General features: G+C 43.3%; 1 protein-coding gene across 2 annotated transcripts in view; it reads left to right on the top strand.

Annotated features, from left to right (window-relative positions):
• LOC124804868 (NAD-dependent protein deacetylase Sirt6) overlaps positions 1–16,211 on the top strand; it is a 66,490-nt gene that overhangs the window by 14,713 nt on the left and 35,566 nt on the right. For both annotated transcript variants that reach the window (XM_047265233.1, XM_047265232.1), the window contains exon 3: positions 14,492–14,610. In XM_047265233.1, coding sequence (XP_047121189.1) covers positions 14,514–14,610 — 97 coding nt within the window. In that variant the 5' untranslated portion in view covers positions 14,492–14,513. The remainder of the gene's footprint in view (positions 1–14,491; positions 14,611–16,211) is intronic.

Here is a 16,211-nt window from a genome sequence, read left to right as displayed (position 1 = left end):
CCTGCCCATGGGGGCTGCAGTTCTTTTGTGAGTTTGTGCGTGGTGTTCACGGATCCCCAAGCTGTTGCAGCCCTTTATTTTCCTTCCCTGGTAGCTTTTCCTTCACCTTGCCCCTCCTTCCCCATCCACGCTCCTTCCCCCTGCCCCCTCCTACCCCTCTCTCGGTATTGTGATTTATATCAACCTCCTTTTGGCATTTTGGTCCCCCCTTGAGGGTTGACCTTCACTTCTAAATTTTCCATTTGGGGAAGAACTCTCACATCTACAGTGTGGATCCCCCTCACTCACCCGTCCCTGCCATAGGCCCCCCTCCGCTCCACCAGGTCACCAGCACATGTAACCAGTCCATGTGGTGGGGCTGTTATGTGCCCATCTGGCTGAGCTCCCTGATAACACAGGTACCTGAGCTGTTAGCTCCCCATGTATGTCAAGGAGAGGGTGCTTGTTATCCTGGAGCAGTGGAACTCCCGGCGGTGGCCGCTGTGCCAGTCGACCGTTGCTGTGGCTGGGTAGTGTCAAGCGGAAAGCCCCCGATCAGAGTGGGTGGTATCAGGGCAGATGCTTGGTGCATGAAGCTTGTCAAGGTGCAATGATCTGGCCAATCCCAAACGACCATTTCTTTGAATAGTAAAGGATCATTGAATGCTGCTTCATATGACCCAGCAGCCTTCCCTTCCCTGGTTGCACTCTGGGAGGAGGGCCAGGCTCACCATCTTGGCATGAAGCACTTTCCCCACTACCTCATCTGTACCAGGGTGGACGGCGACACGTTCACTGCCACAGAGCCATTGCTTTTTGTGGAGAATGTCCAGGACAAATTTGGTGAAGTGGACTGTGTCAGTAAGATGCGGTCCTCATTGATCAAAGCTTCTTCTGCCATCCAATCTGCAGCTCTTCCTACTTGCGATCATCTTGGCAATGTCCCAGTGCAGTGTTTATTACCCTTCATCAGTCTCTGAATATGCTCCAGGTGGCGATTTTTCATAGGGACCTCATCCTGCAGCTTGATGAAGAGCTCCGAGCTAATCTGGAGTGACGTGACATTCATTTTGTTCGACGTGTGCAGAAGAGTCATAAAGACAACTGAACCAATACCAGTGCCTTCATTCTGGATTTTGAGTGAGGAGGTCGAGGTTATGTGCTACAGATGTGATGTGAAGCTGTATGTCCCACCATGCATGAAGTGCTTTCAGTCCCTGCATTTTGGCATATGGCTTCCCACTGTGCGACAGCTGTGGACACCAACTCCCCTGTGTTCCGCCAACTGTGTGTTTCAGTTGCTGTGACCTCCACTCTCCACGCTCGCCAGATTGCCCAGCTTACAAGAGAGAAAAGGAGATCCAAGAGTACAAGTCCCTGGATCACCTATTGTTGTAACCTGTTGTGACCGTGACTGGAACTGTCACGGTGTGGCCTAGAAAGCGCGGCGGGACCAAACGGAGAGCAGCCTGCGAACAAACAAATGAACGGAAAGGACGGACACGAAACAACGACAGACGATGGAGAGAGACCTTACAACGACAATACACAAGGAGCAACGGAGTGACAGAGACAACCAAACGAATCCAAGACATCCACTAGTAATGAAAACAAAGAACGATAAACATGCTGTCTGTTGTCGAGGCGATGTGTCGAGACTCACGCAACAATTAGACCCGCTGGCTGAGCGAGAGGCAGGAGCTTAAATACTCTATCAGGGGCGCCGCAACTGGCTGCTGGAACCATATGCTCCACTGTGGCACCCTCACACTAAATGTGGGCCAGGACGCGCGCGCCGCCACAGCTTACAGTGCGATGGTGCAGAGACCGCTAGGGGCCTTCGACTTCCATGACGTCTGGCGGGGATTCAAATTCCACAGTGCACGGTACCAGACCTATCATATGGTGAGTCGTGCCAAAAATACGACTGACTCAATCCAGAGTGACTTTCTTTAGCTTCTGCCTCTTGTTACGCCTTCTCACTGCTTGTTAGCAGCAGACACAGTGGCTGCGCCAAAGACTGAGACGGCGTGGCATTTTACAATTATTTATCGAACTTTCTTTACAATTTCTCCCTCTTCGTCACTGCCCAGCCCTGCGGATCCCTCCGCCTGGCTGCTGCTGTGTAGATTCTCTGACAATGTGCGCAACGCGCGCTGCTGATCGCACTCGCAGCCTCAGGCCACCAGTGCTCCGCTGAAGCCAGGATGCCCTGTGGTTGAAATGAACTCGTCGCCGTGAGGTCAGCTGCGAGTGCCTGCTGCACCAGCAGCTGGGAAGCCATCAGTCGCGATGTCTGCGAGATCCTGTCATTGACGGGCCACCCGCTGTGGGACCGGGTTGCTGCCGTGAAGTCCAGGCATCAGTCCCTTGCGGCGCCTGTGACCAAGACCGCACTGCAGCTGGTCCTGCTGGAAGTTCTCGCTGTGGTTAGTCAGCCAAGGTGCCAACTGAACTCGGGGCGATCCCCAGAGCTGAAGTTGACATCTGGCAGCGAACGGATGACTCCTGCGAGCTCGAACAGATATATGGAATCATCACCTATGAAGATTGAACATTCGGACACGGACCACGTCCGTCCTCAGATCCAAACTGCTTCCTAATGGCTTCTGTCTGTTGCTGCCAGTGCTCCACTATTTATATCCGGCAAGAGGACGTTTTTTACCCTCGGTGGTAGCTTTTTGTTATTACTCCCACAGTATATTGCAGCGTAACTTAGCGTGCTGGCCTCACTTCCCCTTACTCAGCACTCTCCAGGCTTCGCTCAGCACTCGGTCTGTATGCGTCCTTGCGTCAGCTTGTTGGTAGACTGCTGCTGTTGGCAACGCTATCTGTGCCACTTACTTCGCAACGTCTCGGTCGCTGGCGTGCCTCTGTTTTGCCATTCTCCACTGCGTGAAGCAACGCTTACTACATGTGGCCACAACACTGTTACATACTTTCCCCCTCCTACCTCTTCCTTACCACAGGCCAATCCTCATTTCCCCTCTCCCTCCCCTGCAGTTTCCATGCCCTCCGCTCCGGCTGCTGCTCCCCCTCCCCAGACGAAGACGTGCCCCCCCTTCTTCAGCACCTACCGGTGATGGGGCTCCCAGCCAGGACACCTCTCCCCAGCGTCTCTCAGGCCTAAAGCCTATTACCACAAATCGGCCACAAGACTTATCATCTGCATGCCCCAAGGTTACCCGCTCTCTTTGGTTCCAAACCTTGCAGAAGCCTACTCTTCCTCTGTGCCCTGCTCTCCTCCATCTATGAAAGAGGAGAATAAGAAGAAGAAGAAGAAGAAACACAGGTCCCAGCACAAGGCCCCTCCGGTGCCCCTGGAAGTGCCATATTTCCTCTCGCAACCTGAGTCTGATGTCTTATTTATGGATGTCACTGTGTCCTTGTTAGTGATGATCACTGACCATGTCACATGACCTCCCCAGGGCTTCTTTATGTCTAACCTGGACTCTTGCCACATGATGATCCAGTGGATGTTGTTATTACCTACCGGAAATATGACACCTTGTTTCGTTTTATTTTGCATTCTGTGTTGCTCTTCAATGTTTTGTGGTTATCGGGGTGTTCTGTTGGAACCATGCCGGCCCCGGAATAGCATCTGGAGGGGTCTGCACTTTGGCTGGCACTGATGTCATTAGTGACTTCATACCAACCTGGAAGCAATAGTAGTCAGAGTGCAAACGACCCCAACAATCACTGTTTGCAATGTCTACCTCCCTCCAATTAGGCCTCTTCCTTACATTGAACTGTCTATCTTAATACATCAATTCCCACTCCTGTATCCCCTTCTCCTCCTTGGGGACATCAGTGCACATCACCCCGTGCGGGGGAGTGCCATTTTGACAGGTAGGAGTCTTCTCATTGACCAACTTATCAGATTTTGATTTGTCTCCCCTCAGTGATGGTTCCCCTACCCACTTCAGTGCTGCCCATAGCACCTTCACTGCTATCGATCTCACAATCTCCTCATCTGCTACCGTGGCTTCCCTACATTGATCACCCCATGTTGATCTTTGTGACAGTGATTCTATCATTCCCCTGCTGCGACCAGGCAGATAGGCCCCCACGTTGGGTATTTCACTGGGCCTGTTGGCCTTTATATTGCTCTGCTGTGCATTTCAGCACCTCTGTCTTGAATTACATTGATGCAGTCATGCAGGGCTTCTCTGCCACTATTCTTCATGTTGCTGGCACTGCTATCCCCCTATCTACAGGTCCCCCTCATCGTCGACCGGTACTGTGATGGACCAAGGACATAGCAGTCACTGTCCAGGACCACCGACGGGCGGTGCAGCAACTTAAATGACACCCTTCACAGAGCAACACGACTGCTTTTAAGGATCTCCGTGCTAAGACTTTCTACCTTATTAAACAGAGTAGAAAGGAATGCCAGGAGTGCTGTGTTTTCTCCCTGGGGCAGTATGCCTCTTCATCGCAGGTTAATTCCAAGCTCTGTAGCCTTGTGGGCCAGCAGCGGCAATCAACTGTCCAGGGTTTTATCCTCCAGGGTGCTCTATGTACTGATCCATCGGTCCTTGCAGGACACCTTGCAACAGCATCAGCATCCTCTTCCTATCCTGCTACCTTTCTCCAGCAGAAATGCCAAGTTGTACAAGGCCCCCCCCCCCCCCCCCAAATCCAGTTTCAGCCCCCACCAAGCTGAACCCTATAATAAACCCTTCACTGAAAGGGAAGTCTTGCAGACTCTTACAGCTCTTTACATGACACGGCCCCAGGCCCAGATTCCATCCACAGCCAAATGCTCCAACACTTGGACGTTACCCAGATGCAACATCTACTCAGGGTCTTCAAACACATTTGGCTCACGGGTGCCTTCCCCTTGCAGTAGTGAGACAGTATAGTTATCCCCATCCATAAGAACGGAAAGAACACAATATCTCTCGACAGTGCCCGATTAGCGCGACAAACATAGTTTGTAAACTGCTCGTGAGGATGTTTAGCTTCCTGTTATGTTGGGTACTCAAATCTCGGGGCTTTTGTTACCGTATCAGCATGACTTCTGAGAAGTATGATCTCCAACTGACCATTTAATCAGACTGGAAATAGCAATCCGGCAGGCTTCACTCACCACCAGCACCTTATTGTGGTCTTCCTTGACCTTCATAAGGCGTACGACACAGCTTGGCTCCATCCCATTTTAGTTACCCTCCATGACCAGGGCTTTTGCGGCCCCCTTCCAATTTTTGCCCGCGAGTTTTTGTCCCACCAACTCTTTTGTGTTCAAGTTGGCACTTCACTCAGCACCCCTTGAATTCAGGAGAATGGTATCCCACAGGGTTCTGTGTTAAGCGTCACACTCTTCCTCATAGCCATCACTGGGCTTGTAATCTCTGTTGGGCCTCTGGTTACCATGGCATCGTGGCATTGCATGTTGACAATTTTTGCATCTGGTGCATGCCCCACTCGATAGCATCTGCTGAGTGCCAGCTCCAAGGTGCCATCTGACAGGCCTCTTCTATGGGCCATGTCCCATAGCTTCCAGTTTTCTCCCTTCAAAACAAGGGTTATGCATTTTTGCCATCAACCCGCAGTACATCCTGGTCCAGAACGTCATTTATGTGACCAGTGCCTAGATGTAACACAGTCCTATTTCTTGGGCCTTATTTATGATAAAAAGCTGATGTGGCTGCCTCATATTTGCCACCTGAAGACTACATGTGCTGGAAGCTTAATTCTCCCTGCCTCCTGGCCTTTACATCTTGGGGTGCAGACTGTGCTACTCTTCTCCATCTTTGCTGTGCTTTGGTTTTGCCCAGACTAGATTATTGTAGTCAGGTTTATAACCCAGTGGCTCCTTCCACTCTGAAAATACTTGACCCTGTTCACCATTGCAGGGTACATCCAACTATTGGTGCCTTTCACAGTAGTCACATTGACGGTGTCCTCACAGAAGCAGGGATTCCACTTCTATAAATGTGACAGAGCCAACTCCTGGTTTCTCAGGTAATCACCGTCCATTGATTCACTGACGATCCCATGTACCCTGTCCTCTTTGCAAATGAGGGTGGAATTGCTGGTTGGCATGCATCTCACTTTGCTCTGTCAGGATCTCCCTCTCCACTCACTGGAATGTGCCCCGCATATTTCTTCCTACACTCCCACTTGGATGGTGCCTGGACCACAGATTAGGACTGACGTATTCCAGGGTCCTAAGGCCTCTGTCACCCCTATGTTCTTCCAGCGTCTTGTATGTCCCATCCTTGCAGATTTCCAGGGTGCTACCATCTTCTTCACTGATGGTTCTAAGACAACAGATAAGGAGGGATGTGCTTTCATATGTCCTACTGGTTTAGAACACCATTTATTGTGGGGATCATGTAATGTGTTCACAGGAGAGCTACTGGCCATTAACAGGGTTCTCCATTTTGTTACTCAGGCCTCCCTCCACAGTGTTGTAATACAAACCGTCTCGATGAGCAACTGGCAGGCTATAGACGTATGCTATTCTCATCCGCCCTTGGTCTCTGCTATCTATGACCACCTCTCTGCCCTTGGCCGTGCCGTGCCGCCTGCTCAGTTTTCTTTCTCTGGGTCCCAGATCATGTGGGCGTCCCAGGGAATGAACTGGTTGACCATTTGGCTGGACAAGCAGATACTTATTCCCCCATTCCCTTTTATGGTTCCAGCTGCAGATGTGCTGTTCTACATCAAATCTCTCTTTTTTTCAAAATTGGAGTGACATCTGGTGTGCCACTGCTCTCAGTAATAAACTCTGCACAATCAAGACTACTGCCGTTTGGCACTCTTCCTTCTACTCCTCTCAGAAGGAGTCCACTGTCTTGTGCCATCTACACGTTGGCTGTACCAGGCCCACCCATTATTTTCTCTTGCATAATGAGCCACCCCCACAATGTGGATGTGGAGTCAGACTGAAGGTAGCCCATATATTGGCGGAATGTCCTCTTCTTTTGGCCCTTCAGACTAAGTATAATCTTCCAGGTTCCTTGTCTTTAACATTAGTAGATGATTCATGGGTTATTAACTGATTCTCAGTTTCCTCCGTGAAAGTGGTTTTTATTTTCAGATATAAGGTTTTGCTTTATTCCTGGGGCAGGGGCAGGGGCAGGGTGTTGTGGTTGGGGCATCTCTTCATGGTTTTCCAGTCAGGGACCCGTGACCACTCCCCCGTACAAAGACAGCTCTTTTATCCCTCTGTTTTTCCAGTTTTTAGATGTGGTCTATCCTTTTATTCTTCTACTGTATGTGTTTGAACTTCCTCATTTTATAGTTTGACCCCTCTGACTGGATCTGTCCACTTCGTGGTTTCCCAGTCAGGGACCCGTGACCACTCCCCCGTACAAAGACCGCTCTTTTATCCCTCTGTTTTTCCAGTTTTTAGATGTGGTCTATCCTTTTATTCTTGTACTGTATGTGTTTGAACTTCCTATTTTATAGACCCCTCTGACTGGATCTGTCCACTTTTAGCAGGTCTCCTCTCTTCCACAAGTAACTTAGAAATTGTGGGACTGGTGACCTTGCTGTTTAGTTCCATAACCCCCCTCCCCCTCAATTAATCAATCAGTCAGTCACTTTGTTCAGCCTTTGATATTCAGTCACATTCAAAAAAGACTGTATAACATGATTTGCAAACTTTCCTAAAGTTTCTGTTAGCAGTGATTTCATGAAGGTCGACCGAAATCCGTTTTTGTTCCGAAAAACATTTGTGCAAAGAGTTCCAGTTTGTGGCTTATTATTATGCTCAAGAGATAAAAAATTTTCAGTTCTAGGTATAGATACATTCAAATAAAAGCATGCACACTGGATATGTATTACATTTCCATTATGAGGGTAAGCATATTTTTGTGTGAAAAACTAAGCAAATGGATTAAGAAAAAATCAAACTAAAATAGAATATTTGCTAGTGAACTTGAAATCCCTTTATTAGTTGTAAATCAGCCTTCAGTTTGCACAAAAGAAGGTAAAACACCCACTGACAACACCAAAGAAGACGAAAAATGTAAAGTAATGTTCCAGAATGTCCAGTACATTACTAATAATATTTGAGGGGCATTCAAAAAGATTCCGTTCGAAAGCTGTACGGTCCATAATCTGTACACCAATCAGGCAGAATCGCCATGAGCATTGAGGCCATCATTCCTACCAATGGTCCAGGTTGAAGATACCTGTTTGGTAAAACACCATGTCCTGCTGTTTGAAGAACTCCGTAACTGCCTGCTGCACATCCTCATACTCTAGGAATCATCAGCCCTTCAAGAACTTTTCTAAGGTACCAAAGATGTGGTAATTACATGGGGAGAGATCAGAAGTATAGAGCAGATGTAAATATGCACAATAAAAATACATTTATCTGCCGTACCTGGATTTGTTATAAATTGTTGCAAAATTCACCCCAAAATTAGGTAAAAAATATGATTTGTCATTAAAATCCAGGACCTATTCATTACCACATGTTGAGCTTATTATCAAAAGTCTAGCTGTAGTGTGTATATGCTGCAGCAACACCCTCAAACAGAAAGTTTTTAATCATCCCTTATAGAAAAAGTTGAATCCCAGGAGAAAGTAAAACACACGTATAGACTGTGTATTAAGTCAGTTGCAACATCATAGAGATTCGTAGTTTTATGTTAAATAATTACAATATTGCGAGTGCATATTGCAGAAAAATACACAAGTTAGACATCTATGTTAGGAATAACATTCATTGTGAAAACATTGATTGGATTGATGAACTTGCTCTGGAGATGGCCTTTGAATCACCAGCAGTAAAAATAAAGCTAGGCAAAAAAAGCTCAATAATTTTTGGCCATCATATACCACCAAATAATGATGTAGATGAATCTGCCATTTAGAACAACTTCTGGACACACTAACACCAAACAAAAAACAGATTATAGTAATAAGAGACTGTGTACATAGACTCTTTATGACATAATATAAATAGTATGAAGTATTCTGACTTGTTACATTGCTCCTGGACACACTAACACCAAACAAAAAACAGATTATAGTAATAAGAGACTGTGTACATAGACTCTTTATGACATAATATAAATAGTATGAAGTATTCTGACTTGTTACATTGCTATTACCTTATCCATATAAATTTATCACAAACCAGAATAACGCCTGATTCACAGTCTTGCATTGACTATATTGTTATGTCTTTATATATTTTTCCCACGTGGAATGTTTCCCCCTATTATATTGACTATATTGTTACAAATTTAAGAAGGGAAAAATTAATAGTAAGAACTACTGAAAACTGCCTCTCAGACCAAAGAGCTCCATGTGTAGAGATGAATACAGACCACAAAATAGTTCTTTATAGTGACTGATCATAATAAACTTAAACTAATGAAAGTTATATAAATCAGATGATATATTAATGTAAAGTGGAGCTATTTCTATGAAATATTTAACCCCAGTTTTAATCAGGCAAGTCCAACAGTAAAAAAATCTATGGAATTCAGGTTAGACAAAGAACATCAAAATTCCACCAGAAATCTGCAGTATGAAAGACCTGTAAGTACTCTTCAGAGATACAAAATTGTAGTGCTTCCTAACAAAGTACAAAATACCAGAAAATCATACAAGGAATCGCTGAAGACTCTAAAAGCACACTGTTGTGATGAACTGATACATGAATACAGTTATGTTAATAAACAAAGAATGGAATGTAATAAACAAAGAATGCAAAAATAAAGAGAAACCAAGTTGCAGTAATATAGCACACTAGAAGAAAATGGAATGTTGGTGAGCGAGCCAAAGACAGTGTATGAGGGCTTCATACAACATTTTAGTGAAACATGCAATGAAGATATTGAACTAAATGTACAAATAAACTCAGTTAAAATGAGTAATTCACGTTTCTGATGGAGTGTAACAGAATACAAAGTAATGAAAATAATCTAAAAACTCAAAGTAATGAATTAATAAAACAAATAACACATTTAATAAACAGTTCAATTCCCCAAGGAACCTTACGTGAACTTTCAAAAATTATATATGACCAATGTATAAGAAGGGAGCAACCACTGACATAAACAGAGGCCAGTTTCATTGAATTCAACACTTGGACAGTTGCTTGAAAGAGTAATTCTAGACCAAATGGAATATTTCTTCTGTAAAATCATTCTATTAAAGAACCCACAGCAAGGCTTCCAAAAATGTCTATCCACAATAACAGCAGTAGCAACTATTTTCCATGAACTGCTAAACAGACTGGTTGAATCAATCAGTCATTGGGACTTTTCTAGATTTCTCTAAGGCCTTTGATTCTGTGAATGCCGCAGTACCATTATTCAAATTAGAAACTTAACGCAAGTAAGAGGAGTAGCACTAAATTTCTTAAATTTGTATCTCGGAGACAGAGTTCAAAACTAAGATGTAGTAATGTAAGCAAAATCCTAACAGTGAAATCAGCATAAAAAACTCTCAGCTGTGGAGTCCCTTTAAAAGGGTGCAGTTAGAATAACTGCTAATACAACCAAACACCAGTCCTGTAAAGACTACCGGGTGATCAAAAAGTCAGTATAAATTTGAAAACTGAATAAATCACGCTATAATGTAGATAGAGAGGTACAAATTGACACACATGCTTGGAATGACATGGGGTTTTATTAGAACCAAAAAAAATACAAAAGTTCAAAAAATGTCCAACAGGTGGCACTTCATCTGATCAGAATAGCAATAATTAGCGTAACAAAGTAAGACAAAGCAAAGATGATGTTCTTTACAGGAAATGCTCAATATGTCCACCATCATTCCTCAACAATAGCTGTAGTCGAAGAATAATGTTGTGAACAGCACTGTAAAGCATGTATGGAGTTATGGTGAGGCATTGGTGTCGGATGTTGTCTTTCAGCATCTCTAGAGATGTTGGTCGATCACGATACACTTGCGACTTCAGGTAGCCCCAAAGCCAATAATCGCACGGACTGAGGTCTGAGAACCTGGGAGGCCAACCATGACAAAAGTGGCGGCTGAGCACACGATCATCACCAAACAACATGCGCAAGAGATCTTTCACACATCTAGCAATATGGGGTGGAGTGCCATCCTGCATAAACATTGTACCTTCCAGCAGGTGTTTATCAGCCAGGCTGCGGATGATGCGATTCTGTAACATATCAGCATACCTCTCACCCGTCACAGTAGCAGTTACAAAACCAGAATCACGCATTTCCTCGAAGAAAAAAGGCCCGATAATGGTAGATGTGGTAAATCCAACCCATACCGTGACTTTCTCGTCATGCAATGGAGTTTCCACGATTTTTGGTAGCCCAAATTCTGCAGTTGTGGGCGTTGACAGACCCTCGGAGTGTGAAATGAGCTTCGTCGGTCCACAACACGTTACTCAACCAATCGTCATCTTCCGCCATCTTTTGAAACGCCCACACCGCAAATGCCCTCCGCTTCACTAAATCGACAGGTAACAGTTCATGATGCCGATGGATTTTGTACGGATAGCATCAGAGGGTACTCCTCAGCGCCAACCAAACAGTAGTGTATGGAATGCCGGTGCGACTGCACAAGTGCTGACTTCTCTGTGCATAGACGAACCCGCTACAGTCTCCATTTCTTCCTGAACTGTCTCAGCAGCATTACGCGTTGTGCTTGGTCGGCCACTACGGGGCCTATCGTCTAAACAACCCATGGCTTCGAACTTCGAAATCATTCTCGCCACAGCTGCATTTGTCAATGGACCTTTACCCATTCAAATCCCCTTCCTATGGTGATAGGATTGTAATGCTGAACTAGCACATTCCCCATTCTGATAATACAGCTTCACTAAAAGCGCCTTGTCAGGTAACATCAACATGCTGCGACTGCTGGCGCATCTGATTCTCTCTCTCATTACAGCTCCTTTTATACACGATTGTCATGTGCAGTCACTGATGTTTTGCTGTCCAGTGCCATCTGTCGGACATTTTGTGAACTTTGTTTCTTTTTTTGATTCTAATAAAACCCCATGTCATTCCAAGCATGTGTGTCGATTTTTACCTCTCTATCTGCATTATTCCGTGGTTTATTAAGTTTTCAAATTTATACTGACTTTTTGATCACCCGGTACTTTAAAAATTATAATTAACTGACTGTGTATTCATTGTATGTCCATAAGACTATTAAGTTTGTAAAAGAGAATGATCAACTAGGTCTAATGAATAGTTCATAATTACAACACACAAATGAGATGTGATTATCATAGGATACTTAGTAATAAAAGGGCTACAGATTGCAGTCTCCTTGAAGCTGGAAGACAGTTCTATAACAGATTGCCACATGGTATAAAGCAACTCCGTGGAAATCTTTTTAAAGGCAAATTGAAGCAGTTGTTAATTGAAGAATGCTTACACACTCTCAAAGATTTTTGAACTCCATTACTGACAGTTCTGCTTTTATATGCTGCAGTATGTTAATGGTGGTAAATGTTTACATAATAGTATATAATGTGCTACTTAATGTTTATATTCATTATGTAAATGAATATTTATATTCATTTTGTAAATGTACAAAAAATGACAATGACGAAGAGTGTCAACTTATTATGGACTATAATAATAATAATAATTATTATTATTATTAATTATTAATTATTATTAAAACAGCAACTGCAAGCCAGGAGGGCTTTTTTCCGTGTGCCAGGTTTCTTGCTCAGAAAGTGACATACATAATGCATTCTAGTGTGCATGTCAGTAAGTGACATCTGCTCTCTCTCTCTCTCTCTCTCTCTCTCTCTCTCTCTCTCTCTCTCTCTCTCTCTCCTACATCAGTGACAGTATTGTGGACCTCGTCAGAGCTGGATATTCAGTGTGCTGAGCCATGAGTCACATAATAAACATACTGTGTCATTTAAACAAGACATGGCCAGGTCAAAAGCACCACAGTCACAAAGATGCGAGCCGATGCCAGTGCCATAGACTCACCACTTGCAAGAGTTCTAGCAGCGCTGAGGATGAAGATATCGACTTCGCCTTGGCCAATTGCCAGCTAAGTACAATCCCCCAGTGACTGTATGACGGCAGAGAGATGCCTACTCAGAAGATAGAAAAGCAGTTCGCGCCCACTTGGTTATAGATCATCGTCCAGGGCTGACTTAGATAGGGATCATCGTTTAGTGAACTCTTAGAAGTGACGAGGCAGTCGTTATAAATTGCATTTGCTACGTACTTTGACAATGACCTGTGATTATTTGCACTTAGCTATTGAGGGGCAGTGTTACAGACTTAATCATTCAGCAAGTCACAAAGATAAGTAAACCTTTTTAACTCACTTGTGTGACTTTGTTATTAATTTGTTGGAGGGTCCTAGAACCTCTGTTCTCCTATCATGTTACCTGCCCCTGGGGCACAGCTGTGTAATAGTGGCAGGGAGAAATTGTGTTAACGATGTACTGCTCCAGAAGCTATTTCACAAACTCGGCCTCCACAGCAGTAGCGACGAGGCCTTTCCAAAACTGGTGATGAGGGTTTACAAACACAAGACAGATTGTAGACAGTGGTTTCTGGCATGTTTTGCTGTAGGGGAAGGTGCTTTTATGCTTGAAATCTCATGGCGGGGCCTTAGTTCAACTGTCTTGCAACTTTGTGCTCAAACTCATTTCATTATATTATTTGAAACCATTTGACTGTGACAGAAAGCAGTTGAGTTGTTACTTCCATGGGCTGCAAAAAATATGAGCAACTTTTGTGACTGACTAATGAGGACCAGCACATGCAACATTTGATGATGAGTTGACATTATCCATGACAAAGCTGTGCTGCTCAGTGTATGGATTTAGAGCAGTTAGACCCACTTTATTTGTCTGCCTCAGCATGGATGGTTGCATTTCTGCTGGTGCTCATAGCCTCAGCATCTATCCAATTAAATAATTTTAGTGATTGTCCGTATTATCAGCATGGCAGTATTAGTTCAGCTTATCATCTGCCTGGGAGCAAAGAATTGTATATATGGTGTTTCTTTAATGGAAATGAAGAAAGATGTGATAAGATGAATTAAAATATCAGATGTTAGAAAGCATAAGGTTTCTCATTCCTGGAATACTGTATTTTACTTCATACATAATTTTTTATTCAAATTCAATGAAATAAACACAGGTATCTTGAATCATTAAAAATATTTCTGTACTTTGTGACATTTCGCTTTTGTTCGGTTCTCCACTACTCTCAGTACAGATGCTATGATGCACAAGTTTTCCAAATGTGTGGTTCATTTATTTTAAAAACATGACATGTTTTGGAAAGACATGATTACATTATGAAGTTACTGAAAGAAAATATTATGCCATTGTGCCCAGTCAGTGAAAATGTGGTCATGTCTTCCCAAAACATGTTGTGTTTTTAAATTAAATAAATCACACAATTGGGCAACTGGTACATCATAATCCTTATGCTAATATCGTGATACAGTTGTACTGTGACTTCACAACAGATAGCTCTACTACTCTTGTGCATCCATCCCATTCTCTTCCTTCATTTATTTAAGATACATAGAACTTTTAATATAAGTTGACTATTTGCTATTATAGGGGACCTAAGGGAGTGTGGACAATGGAAGCAAAAGGTCTGAAGCCTGAGAAAGATATCTCTTTCAAAGATGCCGTACCAACTAAGACTCATATGGCACTTGTGAAGTTAGCAGAGGCAGGTGGTGTATATACCAAATACATTTAGTCCTTGCATGCAGACTACCTTCTGTTTTATCAATTTATTTATTCTAAAAATATGTTGTAAATGGAAATTTATTAACTGACTGCTGATGTACATGTTTAATAAAATTCACCAATTTAACCCTTTACATGTGATTTAAAATGTGTTTCGTACTGTGTAAATACTTCTTTTTGCATTTGTAGTGGTTGTGATTTGCTCATTAAATTCAGATAAGAACAGTATTTCTCTTCCATATCAATGTCACATTTTTTTATTATTATTATTATTATTATTTGTGATGCAACCTGGGATTCTGTTATTTTACATTATTAAATAAAATGGTTTGTCAGAATACAAATAAAATAAACTGAATGGTATCAGGAGAGTCACCGAGCACCATTGAGGATAGAGAAATAAAATAAGATGGTAAATTGCTGAAGCTTTAAATCAATCCATGAGAAGGAGATGTTAGTACTTTCAACATTGCAGTCCAGTCAGCAATTGTGATAATCTAATATGTAAGAAATTATCAGCCTCGATTGCGGTAGCGATACCAACCTTTACCTAGGTTTCAGCCCAAGTAATTGGTCTTGGTGGTGACTTAGTACTTATGTACCGCAATTTTAAAATGTGACTACGCCTATTCGGGCTGTTTTAGTTTTATTTTTAGACCATGCCCTCATAGACATATCATAGAATCAGGTTTATCTTATGAAGAAGGCTCAATTACTTGGGCTGAAACCTAGGTAAATGTCGGTATCATTAGCACAATCGAGGCTGATAATTTCTTATATATTAGAAGGAGGTGTATTGAGACGGCACAATTAGACAATCACTGGTTGTAAAAGAAAAGGATACAGATACATGTTCAAAATACAAGTATATTGAAAATGTCTAACTAATTTCATTCTTCAATAATAGATATTTCACAAATGAAACAATAAAATGAGGACAGGCAAACACTCACTTGTAACTAAGTTTAGCATATAGAAAAATATGATAGCATAGAGATATTACTAGCTTTCAAGCTACCAATTTGTTTCTACTTTAAGTGCACACACACACACACACACACACACACACACACACACACACACACACACACACAGAGAGAGAGAGAGAGAGAGAGAGAGAGAGAGAGAGAGAGAGAGAGAGAGAAGGGGCTAGTGGAGGTTAGGCCAGGGAATGTACGAGAGCAAGTAATTTGTTGGCGGAACAGTTCCCATCTACTCTGAGGCTTGGGGGTGGGGATTATTGTATGGCTACTGAAGCAACTTCTGGTGTTGTTGTATTCAGCCTGCTCAGTAACTGGGTGGTAAAGTATGCAGTTACACAAAGTTTGGCAGAGGCCATTCATGCTTGTAGTAGACAGCTTGTTATTTGTCATTCCCCTGTAATATGTTGCACAGTAACTGCAGCACACTTGGTATATAAAGTGGCTGACAGGAAATGGCTGTTGCTGGACTGAGATAGAAGGTAGTGTGTGATTGCATAGGGCAGGTATTGCATCTGAGTCTTTCACGGGTGGCGCAGGTTTGACAGTGGCGTAATGATGAAGATATTGCATAGGTTGTACACGTGATGAAATACTACTTTGGA

This window comes from Schistocerca piceifrons, chromosome 7 (genome assembly GCF_021461385.2).
Source record: "Schistocerca piceifrons isolate TAMUIC-IGC-003096 chromosome 7, iqSchPice1.1, whole genome shotgun sequence".
Lineage (NCBI taxonomy): Eukaryota > Metazoa > Arthropoda > Insecta > Orthoptera > Acrididae > Schistocerca > Schistocerca piceifrons.
The sequence above is the reverse complement of the archived record's forward strand: the minus strand, read 5'-3'. Positions and strand labels throughout refer to the sequence as shown.